Here is a 13,589-nt window from a genome sequence, read left to right as displayed (position 1 = left end):
TTTCCAAGTGTGACCATTGTAAGCTGAAGCCTCAGCACTGCAGTACCTGGAGCCAAGCAGTGTGTGCAGAGCAGCCAGGCACATTGGGTTCTGATTAGCAACAGTGCTCCAAAAAGCCAAATCAGAGAGGCACTGAAATCAGCAGCCTCCTGAGGACGTTTCAAGGCCCTTAGGGACTGACCACACTTGAGCTTTTTCCATTTCCCTGGATTAAAATCTGTCACAGAGAAAAGCACAGGTGAGTGGCATAGCAATGGGGAAGTGTAACAAATAGCATTTGGCCTGGCTCAGAGGAGGGGAAAAACAACCTACCCACAGCACAGCTGAAGTGAACACAGTGTTTGCATAACAGTGGATTAATAGTTCTTTCTGAAAACCACACTGGGATTAAAGAGACAGCTTTCATATGCCTGGGCTTGTGCTCTGGCTCTTCAGCCCAATAAATGCCACAATGTACATCTGAGAGAGATTAAAAACCTCCTTGGCCCAAAGGCTGCTGCTGAGGCAGCAGTGCCTTTGGAAGAGAAGCAGCTGGCTGTGGTGTTCCTGGAGCAGGTGTAGTTCAGCAGGAGTTTTGCAGCAAAGCATTCCCATGGAGAGGGATTTTGTCCCACATCCTGAGCCCCACATACCTGTGGGGTTTGTCGGGTACAGTGTCAAAGGTGACAGTGTGGAGGGGAAGTGACTTCCCATCCCCCAGCACACACACCCTGCACGCTGAAAACTGCCTTTCCAATAACTCATTCCTTGTGCTCCCTCCTCTTCTTCCTCAGCCCTGCTCCTCTGTGTTCTGCTGAAGTCAGTGCCAGCCCTGTCACTCCTCTGAGCAGAATTATGCTTAAAGGACCACTCCAGGGATGTGTCTTACATCGGTTACCTTATTAGTGTGGAATAATCAATGGATGCTGTCCTTGATGCCTTCAGTTGTTTGGTTTGTGGTGTCTTCTAATGACATCCATTTGCATTAACCTCCCCACGGTTCAGGCAGAAATAGGCTCATGAAATGAACAAGGGGACACAGTCTCAAGTTGTGCCAGGGCAGGTCTAGGCTGGATGTTAGGAGGAAGTTGTTGGCAGAGAGAGTGATTGGCATTGGAATGGGCTGCCCAGGGAGGTGGTGGAGTCGCCGTGCCTGGAGGTGTTCAGGAAAAGCCTGGCTGAGGCACTTAGTGCCATGGTTAGGTCGATTGGCCAGCGCTGGGTGATAGATTGGACTGGATGATGTTGGAGGTCTCTTCCAGCCTGGTTGATTCTATGATTTCTATGATCTCCAAACTGTCAGGGCCACAAATTGGGTCATAGCAGCACATGGAGGGGAAAATTCTCACCCCTCACCCTTTGTTTGGAGAAGACATGAAATAGGTGTTTAGGCAGCAGATGCCTGCTATGTCTGGCAGTCCTCTTTTGTCCCTGTTGCTCCTGTGGTTGTGGTGTTGATGTGGTGTCCCCAAGCAAAGCATGGCACCTCCCACCCTGAAACACAAGTCCATCCTAGCTCCTGAGCAAAACAAGGTTAATAACAACATAGTAGTCTAGGAAACCAGAGGTCTCCAACCAGCCTCAGATGGATTTTCTACCTGTTTCCCTGTTCCTTGTTTCCTTTCCCCTCCAGAATCCACAGCAGGCTGTAGAATTTGCACCTTAATCCTAAAGATGATGGTAATTACAAACTTAAGTCTCCATAAACAGATGCAAATAAATTAAGGAGGCGAAGAACTGAATTAGAGGCTAATCCTGGTGGGGTAGTGAAAGCAAAGGGGCCAGTAATTCTTTCCTTCTGGTATTTCACCTGTTCTTGTGTGGCATGCTGCAGTGCCTGGGTTTGCACTGCTGGCTGTACCCTGTGGGCACCAGCTGCTCACCCACAAAGCCCTGCCCAAGCTTGTGGAGTCTGGGAAGGGGACACAGTTCCCAAAGCACTGCAGCTGGTGCAGCAGTGTATGTGTTAGCTGGAGGAGGGAGCTGTGTGCCAGCATCTTCACGTCCTGTGGTTTGCCTTGTCCTTGTGCTGCAGCAGTGTCGCACAGATGAGTTTGTCAATCAGCTCTCATTCCTCAGTGTTTTGTAGCCCTTTCTTCATCCTCATAGAGCAAGGATGCCAACAGCCCAACAGAACAGATTAACAGATTGCATTGGTTTGGAAGGGACCCTCAGAGGTCATCTTGTCCAACCCTCCTGCTGTTAGCAGAGACACCTCCAACTAGATCAGGCTACCCATGGCCACATCGTGTCTGATCTTTAATGTCTCCAGGGACAGAGCCTCAACCAAAACCCTGGGCAACCTGTCCTGGCACCTCACCACTCTCATTGTGCAGAACCTCCTCCTGATCTGCACCCTAAATCTGCCCTGCTCCAGTTTCAGGACATTGCCCCTTGTCCTATTGCTATAAGCCCTTCTAAACAGTCCCTCCCCAGCCTTTCTGGAGGTCCCCTTCAGATACTGAAATGTAGCTATAGGGCCTCTCCAAAGCTCTCTTCAGGCTGGACAGCCCAAACTCATTGGTGAGCTTTGTGTCAACCTTCAGTCAGTCTGAAGAGCAGGTACCTAAGATTTATTGAAGTGGAAGAAGAGCATTTTCCCTCTGTCCTTCCTTGCTATGGAGAGTGCAGTGCGCTGAGCCGTGCTCTTGAGTAGCTGGCCAAGGCCAGGCTTGCCATCTTGGACCGAAGCATCAGGATTAGCAAGGGTCCCAAAGTAAGGCCATAGGATTGAAATCCTTCATCTTTATGGGCTGGAAGTGCTAACGCTGTGAGCTGAATTATCCTCATGCCGTGACGTGATCTGTGCACTCTGATGGGGGAGCAGGTATTGATTATCCATCAATATGGATTGATGCCGGAGGATGATTCAAAGCCTCGCTGCCAGGTAGCTGGCTGTCCTGGGCTGTGTGTCTAGTCAGCTGAAGTACTGCTGTGATCCAGCTGATTTGTGTACAACTGGGGCTTGCTCCCATCCCCACAGTCTCAGCTGTACCTTTAAAATGCACTCCCTCTCTGTTTTTCAGGATGGGGAAGGCCAGACCGCACTCCATTACGGTAAGCTGCCTTTCAGCTCGGTTGCACCCTCTTAACAGGATGGATTTGCAGATGGATAAATGAGCTATGTACAGAGAGCAAATTTCAGCAGGAATGTGAGCAGGGAGGCTGGATTTGATTAAGCAGCAGCGACCTCCACTAGCAAATCCCAGCATGGTATGAGTAGGAGCCCCGAGGACAAGCAACAGAGGAATGCTGCTGTCCTTTCTTCATTCTCCTCTGCAAATATCACTCTAAAACTGTCCTTTCCCTCAGTTAGTGAAGCATGTTTCATACACTCATAGATTCATAGCATGGTTTGAGTTAGAGGGGACCTTAAAGATCATCTAGTCCCAACACCCCTGTGCCATGGGCAGGGACACTTTCTACTAGACCAGGTTGTTCAAGGCCTCATCCAGCCTGGCCTTGAACACCTCCAGGGAGGATCATCCACAAGCTCCCTCAGAAACCTGTTTCAGTGTCTGACCACCTTCACTGTAAAGCATTTCTTTCTTATATCCAACCTAAATCTCCATTCCTCCAGCTTCAATCCATTCCCTCTCCCTCCATTCCCATCACGGCAAGGCATTGCAAAAGGTCCCTTCCCAGCTTTCTTGTAGGCTTCCTTTACTCCTACAAGGTCTCCCCAGAGCCTTCTTTTCTCCAGGCTGAACAGCCCCAACTCTCTCAGCCTGTCTCTATAGGGGAGGGTTTCCAGCTCTCTGATCATCTTCCTGGCCTCCTCTAGACCTGTTCCAGCAGTTTGATGTTCCTTTTATAATGAGCATGGCAGAGCTGGATGCAGTACTCCAGGTGGGGTCTCATGAGAGCAGAGTGGAGGGGCTGGATCACCTCCCTCACCCTGCTGGTCGCACTGCTTTTAATGCAGGCCAGCACTTGGTTGCCTTATGGGCTGCAAGTGACTGTTGCCAGCTCGTGTTGAGTTTCTCATCAGCTGACACCTCCAAGTCTTGCAGAGTTTGTCTTGTGCACCTCCATGCCTCCAGGACATGGTTTGTACAACTCGCAACCCCAGGAGTGTCTCAGGTTAGGGGACACCAAGGTTAAGAGAAGGGTCCGTAGTGGCTCTAACAGATTACACAGGTGAGAGGAAGAGGTTGAGCAAGATGACCTTCACCTCCACGTGTCCTGGTGACAAACCTGCTGGATCACAGCTGAGAGAGCAGCAGCTTCTCTGGTATCAGAAGCAGCAGAGCAGAGTTACAGTTCGTGTCCCTCCTTCAATCACATGCTAATTAGAGATCAGATTTTGTAGCAGTCCTTTTAACTGGAAGATGAATTCTGTCTCCAAATGAGAAAAGAGGAGGCTGAAGTGCCACGTGCAGCACCGATGTGCAGGGAATAGGAAGAGAGCTTCGATTTAATCTGTGTTGTCACTTTCTCCAAAATTGAGACACACCAGTCCCTATTTCACACTCTCAGTGCCTGTCACCGTGTAATTAAGAGCACACTTGTCATTCTGAAGTGTTTGTCTCTTTTTCTCTCCTCCTGATCTCTCCACAAGGACATCAGGAGGATGGCAAAATAGCTTTGCAGCCCGGCAGTCCAAGGCATAGCACTTGGATCTGGATCTGAACTGCCAGAACCCACAGCCCCTGAACCAAGACTCTAATTAAAGTAATGTAGGACTTCTCCCCATGGCATCTGTCCTTGTAGGACACTTTAGTTTTCAAATTCTTGTCCTTTTGACTCAAGTAGCAAATCATAGAATGGTCTGGGTTGGAAGGGACCTCTGAAGGTCATCTACTCCAACCCTCCCTCTGCAGTCAGCAGGGACACCCTCCACTAGCTCAGGCTGCCCAGAGCCTTGTTGAGCCTCACCTTGAATATCTCCAGGGCTGGGGCCCCAGCCACCTCCCTGGGCAACCCATTCCAGTGTTTCACCACCTTCATAGTAAAGAACCTGTCCCTAACATCCAATCTAAATCTGCTCTTCTCTAGTTTGAAGCCACTGCCCATTGTCTTGTCACTGCAGGCCTTTGTGAACAGTCTCTCTCCATCCTTCTTGTAGGTCCCCTTCAGGTACTGGAAGGCTGCTATTAGTCTCTCTGAAGCCTTCTTTTCTCCAGGCTGAACAACCCCAGCTTCCTCAGCCTCTCCTCATAGCAGAGGTGCTGTAACTTCCAATAATTTTTGTGGCCCTCCTCTAGACCCATTCCATCAAGTCTGTGTCCTTCCTATGCTGAGGGCTCCAGACCTAGATACAGTACTCCAGGTGAGGTCTCACCAGAGCAAAGTGGCAGAATCACCTCTCTGCATCTGCTGGCAATGCTTCTTTTGAGCTGTCACTTCGTGCTGCAGAACCAGAGCATGCCTCTCTCTGCCCCTCTTGGTCCACATTTTGGGCTTCCTCTCTCCTGGGCAGATGCTTTCCCCTGCTCCTCGCTCTGGCACTGACATCTGCCCTCCGAGGCATGCAGAGTAGGCTGTGCAGAAGCCTAGCGAATGTGTAAGCTATTCAAGAGCACCTTCTGCAAGCAGGTCCAGGGTGTGAAAGCAGAGGGTGGATGTATCACCTCAGTGGACATTATGTGCAGGTGAATCCCTCTGGCTGGTGGCTGAATCAGGCTGTTTAGCACAAGCAAACAAACACAGCCTTTAATATCACCCTGCCAGCTCAGACCTTTCGTTAATGACAGCTTACCAGGGTTTCCTCCCCCCCAGAATGTTTTGAGTGTTAACTTCTTTCCTTCTCCTTGAGTATTATCCCATGTCATCTCTGGCAAAGGCTCACTTGGGTCACTGGCACAAAGCTCTGGTGTGCTGGTGGGTGCCCCACTGTCCCTGCCTGACCGTCACTGCACCCAGGCTGTCCTCATTCCCTTGGGTAGCTGATCTGGCCATAAAGCTCCTCTGCCTTGGAAAGAGCTTACTGAATGAGTGAATGGTTTTGATTCCAGTGGCTATTGGCCTGCACCTGGAGCTCAATGAGAATCTCCTGATACCATCTCAGTATGCACTTCATAACCAAGCCATTAATTGCAGCAGAGAGGCATAAGAGCTCGTATGGGAACTGTCTCTGGTGGTGTGGTACACAAAAGTACCTTCCCTGTCGTTAGAGGCTGTTCAGGGAAGGGTTAATCCCATCAGCAAGGCCAACGAGGCAGCCACTGCTTTTAGGGTGTCTCCATCCCTTTTTATGAGGCAGCGTGGCCTGACAGCTGTCCTTGTGGTGACAGCTCTCCTGATTACAGCCAGTGTCAAACTGCATCCTGCTGTGGGTTATAAATCCTGCCTCCTTCCGACGGGCGCCGACCCCGGCTTTAATCGGAGGTTAAGCGGAGGCCAGCTGGCAGCGCGGCCGAGGGCACCGGCACACCGCCGGGACACTGCGCCAGAGCTGCTCTGCGCCGGGCTGGGCAGCAGTCGGTGCTGTCAGGGCGGGCATGAGCACAGTCTCCCTGCTGAACAGCCTGTGAGGCTTCTGCTCCTCTCCATCCATCCATCCACTCACCCACCCGCCGGGCCGCTGGGAATGCTGAACTCATTGCTGCTGCCTCTCCCAGAGGAAATCAAGGCTGCTCCGAGCGCTGGTGGCCACGTGGCCCTGGATGGGCAGGCTTCTCTATCCCCCTGGGTGCTCTGGCTTTCCTGCAGAGCACCATCTGTTCAGCTCCTGCTGTGCTGTGGGAGGGGATGCTGGAGGGAGAATAATACAAATATTAAAAAAAAAAAAAAGAAGAAAATAAATTCATCATCTGAACCCTGAGGATTAATGGAGTCAGGAGGCAAACTGCGCGGGATGGAAATCCATCTTCACCCGTGCCAGCGGCAGGGCTGCCACTCTGGCCCCTGACAAATCGAGGGTCCCAGGGTGTGATAAATCCAGCTGCTCTCCCGCTCCCCAGGGATGCCCCCAGCCTGCTCGGGGACATTGCCTGTGCTGACCAGCAGCAACAGACAAAAGGAAGCCACTTCTCCCCCTGCTGCCGCAAGGAGCCGCCGGCTTGGCACCCCTGGAAGTCTGCTTCGGGCAAGAGTGCTGTGCTGTCACCCCAGCACATGGCCCACACCTCCTTCCACACCAACCCTTTTCCCCTCTTCTTTAATTCTTCCTAAGTGTAAGCTCCAATCACACATAAATTTGTTTTAATCAAACATTGCTGCTTCTCCCTTCAGGTCAGTACAAAGGTGCAGAGCGATGCCAGAGACACTAACTAACATTTAACAGCAAAGCCAGAAAGAGTGGGTTGGTTCTGTTGTAAAGCTCCCTGAAATAGAAGTACACTCAGCAGCTACCAATGCAAGAGGAAGTGCTGGCTTCATGTTCTCCTAAGGCAGATGTTTTGCCTTCACTAGGATCTGCTTTGCCTTGTGCTTAAGGGAAAATCCAGGCCAAAAACAGCTCTTCTCTATTAAGAGATTCCCTCTTTTTCCTGGTTCTTTGGTTTTAACATCCTTAGGCAAGGCTGGAGAAGAAGCTCTTAACATCCTTGGGACAGGGAAGAAGAGCTCAGGTCAAACTTGATTCTATCTTGGCAGAGCAGTCAGGGTTGAACACAGTTGCTGGTGGGGATGTTAGAAATGATGGTGGTCTGCCATTGCCAGCTGTCTGTGGGCACGGGCACGTTCCCCTAGCGCTGGTGCTCAGGAAAGGGCTGGCCAGCAGCTGAAAATCATCTGTATTTTCCACAAGGAGAAACCATAGAATCAGGGTTGGAAGAGACCACAAGGATCAGACAGTTCTAACCCCCCTCACATGCCCAGGGACACCCTACCCTAGAGCAGGCTGCACACAGCCTCAGCCAGCCTGGCCTGAAACACCTCCAGCCATGGGGCCTCAACCTTCTCCCTGGGCAACCCATTCCAGCCTCTCACCACTCTCATGCTCAACAACTTCCTCCTCATCTCCATTCTGACTCTCCCCATCTCCAGCTTTGGTCCATTACCCCTAGACCTATCACTCCATGAGAGCCTCAAAAGTCCCTCTTGAGCTTTTTTGTAGGCCCCCTTCAGATCCTGGAAGGCCACAAGAAGGTCACCTGGGAGCCTCCTCTTCTCCAGACTGCACAGCCCCAACTCTTTCAGTCTGTGCTCACAGCAGAGCTGCTCCAGCCCTCTGATGGATGAAAGGCAGTAGTGATGATATCCAGCCTGGGACAAGCTGCCTGTGGAGGTTCAGCAGGCAGGCAGGGGGCAGAGGCATATTAAAGTGTTAAAGATATCAATGTATTATTACTTGTGGGTACAGAAGCAGGCACCGATGGGTTTCCCAGGTGGCACCTAGGGAAGTGCACCATCACAGAGGCATCCAGTATGGTTCTGGTCCCAGTCCTGGACATGAAGGTATCAACCAAACCGTGCCCAGGCACCCTGTGCATCAATCCCTGCAAACCACCCAGCTCCAGGTGGCTCTGGCTGGGCTGCAGGCTCTGGGGGTGGTGGCTGCACTAGTAACACCCCCTCAGGACTTCTGCCTCTTCATTGCCTCCACGCTGCCTCTTCTCTTTCCTTTGCACTGTTAAGCCCAGCGGCAGGTGACACATGGAGCACTGACAAATGATCCGCTCCGCCTCGCCAGGTGCTGAGATGGCATTTCCCACTGGCACACGCCTGGGACCTCGCCGCCTACAGCTCTGCTCCAGAGGCGCTCCTCGCTGCCAGCCCGGCTCAGGAGCCCCAGGCTAACCCTTCCCTTTATCCCCTCCAGCCGCCGCCTGCGAGTTTCTGGACATCGTGGAGCTGCTGCTGAAGTCTGGAGCCGACCCCAGGCTGCGGGACCAGGAGGGCTGCCTGCCGGAGGAGGTGACAGACTGTAAAGCCATCGCTGCGGCTCTGCAGCAGCACTCGGCTGGCAGGGCCTAGCCCCGCGGCGCTGGCAGCGGGCAGGACAGAGGCGCTCCGCACTAACAGCCCTGCCCTTCCCCCTCCCAAGGGGCAGCGGCCGGGCGAGCTCCGCAGCACAAGGGGTGGCTGGCTGGGCACTCCTCCTGGGCGGGATGGCATCAGGGTTTTGCATGCTCTGACATTTATCAGCATTTTAGGGGGGAGGGTGGGGAGAGAGGGCCTGGAGAAGGTCCCAGGTGCTGTTCGAAGGCATTAAAGCCAAGTACCGCTCCGAGTGTCTCAGCAGAGCAGCCTGTGCTGGCTGCTTGGCTGCTCCACGGGAGGGGAGGCGTGCTGCGCCAGGTGAGGGGCTCATCTCTCCCGCTAAAGCTCAGCTGCAGATTGAGGTGGTTTTCCCCTGGGTCCGAACAAAACATGGTAAATAAAAGCACATTGTTGGGACAGCCTTTTTGTGTCATTCTTGCAGGGCCTGGAAGCAGTAAGAGTGGGAGGTAGCCTAGAGATGTGGTAGCCCTTGGAAAGCTCTGCTCCCTGTGGGGAGGGACCTACAGAACACAACAGGATCATACAGCTGTCTGTCCATCCCTCTACTTCCCATCTAGCATGTAAGACCAGTGCTTGATGGCTAACCCACCTCTCCCAGCTGGCAGGACTTTCACCACGTCACACAACCCCTTGGCTGATTTAAACACTTAACCCCCACCTCCATCAGCAGCCTCAGGTCCTCATGACATGTGCTGGTCCCAGGGGTGGCTCAGTGAGGGCTGAGTTTTTATAAGAGCTTGGCACAGACACAAACTTGCACTCACTCTGTCACTCCTGCAGGCTTGTCTTGGACACTTCATGGTCCCCTCAGCTGGCCAAACACCCAGGAGATGGAAAAGATCTGCCTCTTGGCAATATGTCAGGTGCTGGAGTGAGGTGGGATGAGTGAAGGGCTTTCTGCAGCCTCATCAGGATCCTCACTGGGCTGTGTGATGAGTCAGTCCAGGGCAGCTGCCAGGGATGGGTCTGTGCTTTGGGCTAACTGCTGACTGGGAGGGAGGCTACTGCCCTGTCCCCACTGTGCCTGGGGTGGGTGTACAAGGCAGAAGGAGGCCATGGCTTCCCTGTGGTGCATTGCCATGCTGCTTGCTTTCCCTCAGGCAGAGAGATGTAGAGCCTGGGGGTGGCAGAGGACATCTCCATCACTCTGACAGGAAGCCACATGTGCCATTGAGGGACCTCCAGCCTTGGGAAAACAAGTGGGAATGTTCCTTCTGCTAAGGCCTGGCTGGGCTGGAAGTTACTGTGGTTTTGGCCCCCTCATGGTGGCTGCTGGCTCCTGCCAGTGTTTGCTGCACTGGTTGAATGCTGCCAGCAGCTGCAGGCTCAGTGGTGAGGACAGAATGGCTCGGGCAAGTTAACAGGCTGTACAGGTCCTTATATTGACCACATCCGTTTCTTTTTCCATTAGTATTGGAAGGGTCTGATGGGCTGGGAAGCTGCTCTGATGGTCTCCATGATTTCAGGGGGAAAAGAAACCCACCATGAGTTTTTCTGAAGTCAGTAAGGAAGGCTGAGCTCAGCCTCCTCCCTATGAATGTCCCAAAGAAATCACCTTCTTGCTGCAGGAAAAACACCTTCAGAGCCCAGCTGAGATGGGGGACTGGTGAAATGAGCCAGCAGGGAACTTGGATCCAGACGTGTGCCTCCTTGGTGGCATGAAGATGCTGATGATGAACATCAACAATCTGTCTTGAATGCCAGGTTTCAGTGTTTATGGTTCCTGTGGGGTGATGCTTCTTTGGTGGAGGGAATGCAACAGGCTCCTGACCCCTGAGCAAGGACCTACAGTGCCTTCTGCTCTCCCCCACCAAGAAGCCCTACAGGCAGGTCACAGAATCTCAGAATGGTTGGAAGGGACCTCTGAAGATCATCAAGTCCAGTACCCCTCCCAAGGCAGGTTCACCTGCAGAAGGTCACGTAGGAACTCATCCAAATGGATTTTGAATGTCTCCAGAGAGGGAGACTCCACCACTTCTCTGGGAAGCCTGTTCCAGTGTTCCATCATCCTTAAGTTAAAGAAGTTCCCCCTCGTGTTTAGATGGAGCTTAGGTTAAAGTTTGTGCCTGTTAGCCCTTGTCCTGCCACTGGGCACTGCTGACTAAAGACTGATTGCATCCTCCTGACACACTCTGTAGGTACTTAGAAGCATTTATGAGATTGTTTTCCCCCTCAGTCTCCTCTTTCCCAGACTAAAAAGTCCAAATTCTCAGTCTTTCCTCATAAGAGAGCTGTTCAGTCCCCTCATCTTTGCAGCACTTTACCCTCTCCAACAAGTCCCTGTCCTTCAACCAGGCTCACATCACAGTCACCATGCTCAGTCAAAATGCAGTGGGTGCTGATGACAGCACCAGTGGCTTTGTGTCAGGATGCAGCTCACAGGATCACAGAATGTCAGGGGCTGGAAGGGACCTCCAAAGCTCATCTAGTCCAAGCCCCCTGCCAGAGCAGGATCACCTCTAGCAGATCACAGAGGAGCACATCCAGGCAGGTTTTGAACACCTGCAGAGAGGGAGACTCCACAACACCCCAGGGCAGCCTGTTCCAGGGCTCTGTCACTCTCACAAGGAAAAAAATCCTCCTTATGCCTTCATGGAACTTCCTATGGCTCAGCTCCCACCCATTGCTCCTTGTGCTGTCACTGGGCATCACCCAGCAGAGCCTGGCCCCAGCCTCCTGGCACTCACCTGCACATATTGATAACCATGGATGAAGAACCAAGTAAAGATGCCAGCTTCAGTGCTGGGGTGATCTACCCAGAACTGGCTTGTGGTGGCATCAAGGTTAGGGACAAGTGAGGCCATGCTTAACGCAGAGCCACTGCCTGGCTTGATGGACACAGCAGGCAATAAAAAAACATCTCTCTCTTAGAGCAGGGATGAAAAGCAGTGACTATGATGCCTCTGCTTTCAGCAAACACATTTAGGGGCTGAGATGTTTATAGCACTTTGGGGCTATTTGTGAGGTTGGAGCCTTTCCAAAAACAAACAGAAAAATAAACCCAACCAAAACACAAAACCAAAAAAAAAGCAGGGAAGTGAAAAGGGGGGGGGGAGAGACACACACAAAACAAAACCACCCCAAAAACCAACCACCAAACATATTATTGTTTATAATCTGCTTTATTCAGTCAAACCTTCCCCCCCACCCTCAGCAGCCTTGCAGATTGCTGTTTAAATCCCTCGGTGCCTTTAGCTACCGATACAGAAAGTGGTTAATGTGCATTCGCCCTAAGCTTGGCATCTACTCCAGGAAATCACTTTAATTGAGAAGCATTAAATGGTAAAATGATTAAAAAGGATAGAAAGCCAACACACCGGTGCCCATGGAGGGGTTCGGGCACCCCCCCACCCCTGGCATGGCTCTTCCTTCTCACCTGGTACAGATGGGTGATGGCGATCAGCGCCTGCTGGCACCAAGCGACCCATGGGCACACATTGCCATCACCACACAGTGGTACAAAGCTGTGGGCGTTCTAGGTGCCATGTGACAGGGAAATACCCACCCCCAGACCCACCCCACCTCTCCCCTCCCTGCAAGAAAATCCAGAGCACCATAGCCAATGTCACTTGTCCCATCCTTCAAGTCACAGACTCATAGAGCATGGCCTGGGCCAGAATGGACCTCCAAAGCTCATCTAGACCCAGGAGATCCTGACCTAGAAGATGCTGATGGTGGCTGCTGCCCTCTCACTGAAGAAGAAACAGCCTGGAGCCAGCAGCTGCTAAAGAGCATCCCGAGTTTATTGTGCCATGGCTTTCCCCCGAGGACAAGGAGGTGGCCGCACACGATCTCATGCCAGCGCGCAGGAGGTGAGGGTACCAAAGCAGTGCCCCAGGCCCACATTCAGGGTGGTGTGGGGGTGAGGGGGTCCTTCCTCCCCGGAGACATGGCAATAAATAAGCTTCTCTTCTCTGAAAAGTCTTTTTTTAGCGTTTTTTTCTGTTGGGTTTTCTTCTTTTTTTGTTCCTTTTATTATTTTCTTCTCTCTTTCTCTCTCTCCCCCTCCCTCCCCCCACCCCTCCCCAAGAAACGAGACTTTCACCTTCTGGAACTGTACAAAATTTACACAGCAAGAGGAGGGGGGGGTTTGCCTTGTCGGAGGGGGATGGGGAGCAGCAGGCACAGCTCGCCCCTTTCCCTCCTCCCACTAACCACCCACCACGATGCCCAGCGAGGCCAGGAGCTTGGCACAAAGCAGCACCCAAGGCAAAAGTGGGAGTGGGTGGTGAGGCACACGGGTGCGACTGGGACACCTTCTGCAGCACCAGCAGAGCCTGCTGGGAGGGGACAAGGAGGACAGGGACATGCTGGTGATGTGCTTTCTTGTGTGGCTTTTTCTTCTACCTATTTATTCTTCTTTATTCTCTCCCCCCCCCCCCCCCCTTTGCTTTCAGAATCCCTCTGGCAGCAGCCAGCTAACCAAATCGACCATCAGTTCTTGAACAGCAGCCTGGCATCACCCCAAACCTGGGGGCTTGGTGGGGACTCCACTGTCAAGGCATGCCTGCAGGGCAAGGGCAAAGCCAGACCCCTGTGCAGCAAGTATGGAGCTAGGTTTTATCCGTTGGCCTGAGTGGCTTCAGCCTGCTGAGGGTGGGGGCTGCAGACTGTGCCAAGGGTGATTGTGACTGTCTCAAGCCCAGCAATGTGGGGTTTGGGCAAGGGGATGGTGCTGGGTGAACCTGGGCACAAGCAGACCCTATGTGGTTGATGTGCTG

The 13,589-nt window shown here is 52.5% G+C and overlaps 1 protein-coding gene across 4 annotated transcripts in view; it reads left to right on the top strand.

Annotated features, from left to right (window-relative positions):
* Positions 1-9,264, top strand: part of ACBD6 (acyl-CoA binding domain containing 6) — a 97,633-nt gene extending 88,369 nt beyond the window's left edge. For 2 of the 4 annotated variants that reach the window (XM_064148180.1, XM_064148175.1), the window contains 2 exons: positions 3,006-3,036; positions 8,687-9,264. In XM_064148180.1, coding sequence (XP_064004250.1) covers positions 3,006-3,036; positions 8,687-8,841 — 186 coding nt within the window. In that variant the 3' untranslated portion in view covers positions 8,842-9,264. The remainder of the gene's footprint in view (positions 1-3,005; positions 3,037-8,686) is intronic. The other 2 variants (XM_064148176.1, XM_064148181.1) reach the window with 2 other exon arrangements.
* The last annotated feature ends 4,325 nt before the right edge of the window (positions 9,265-13,589 follow it).

This window comes from Pogoniulus pusillus, chromosome 8, assembly GCF_015220805.1.
Source record: "Pogoniulus pusillus isolate bPogPus1 chromosome 8, bPogPus1.pri, whole genome shotgun sequence".
In the NCBI taxonomy this organism is placed as follows: Eukaryota; Metazoa; Chordata; class Aves; order Piciformes; family Lybiidae; genus Pogoniulus; species Pogoniulus pusillus.
This window is presented reverse-complemented; position numbering and strand designations above follow the sequence as displayed.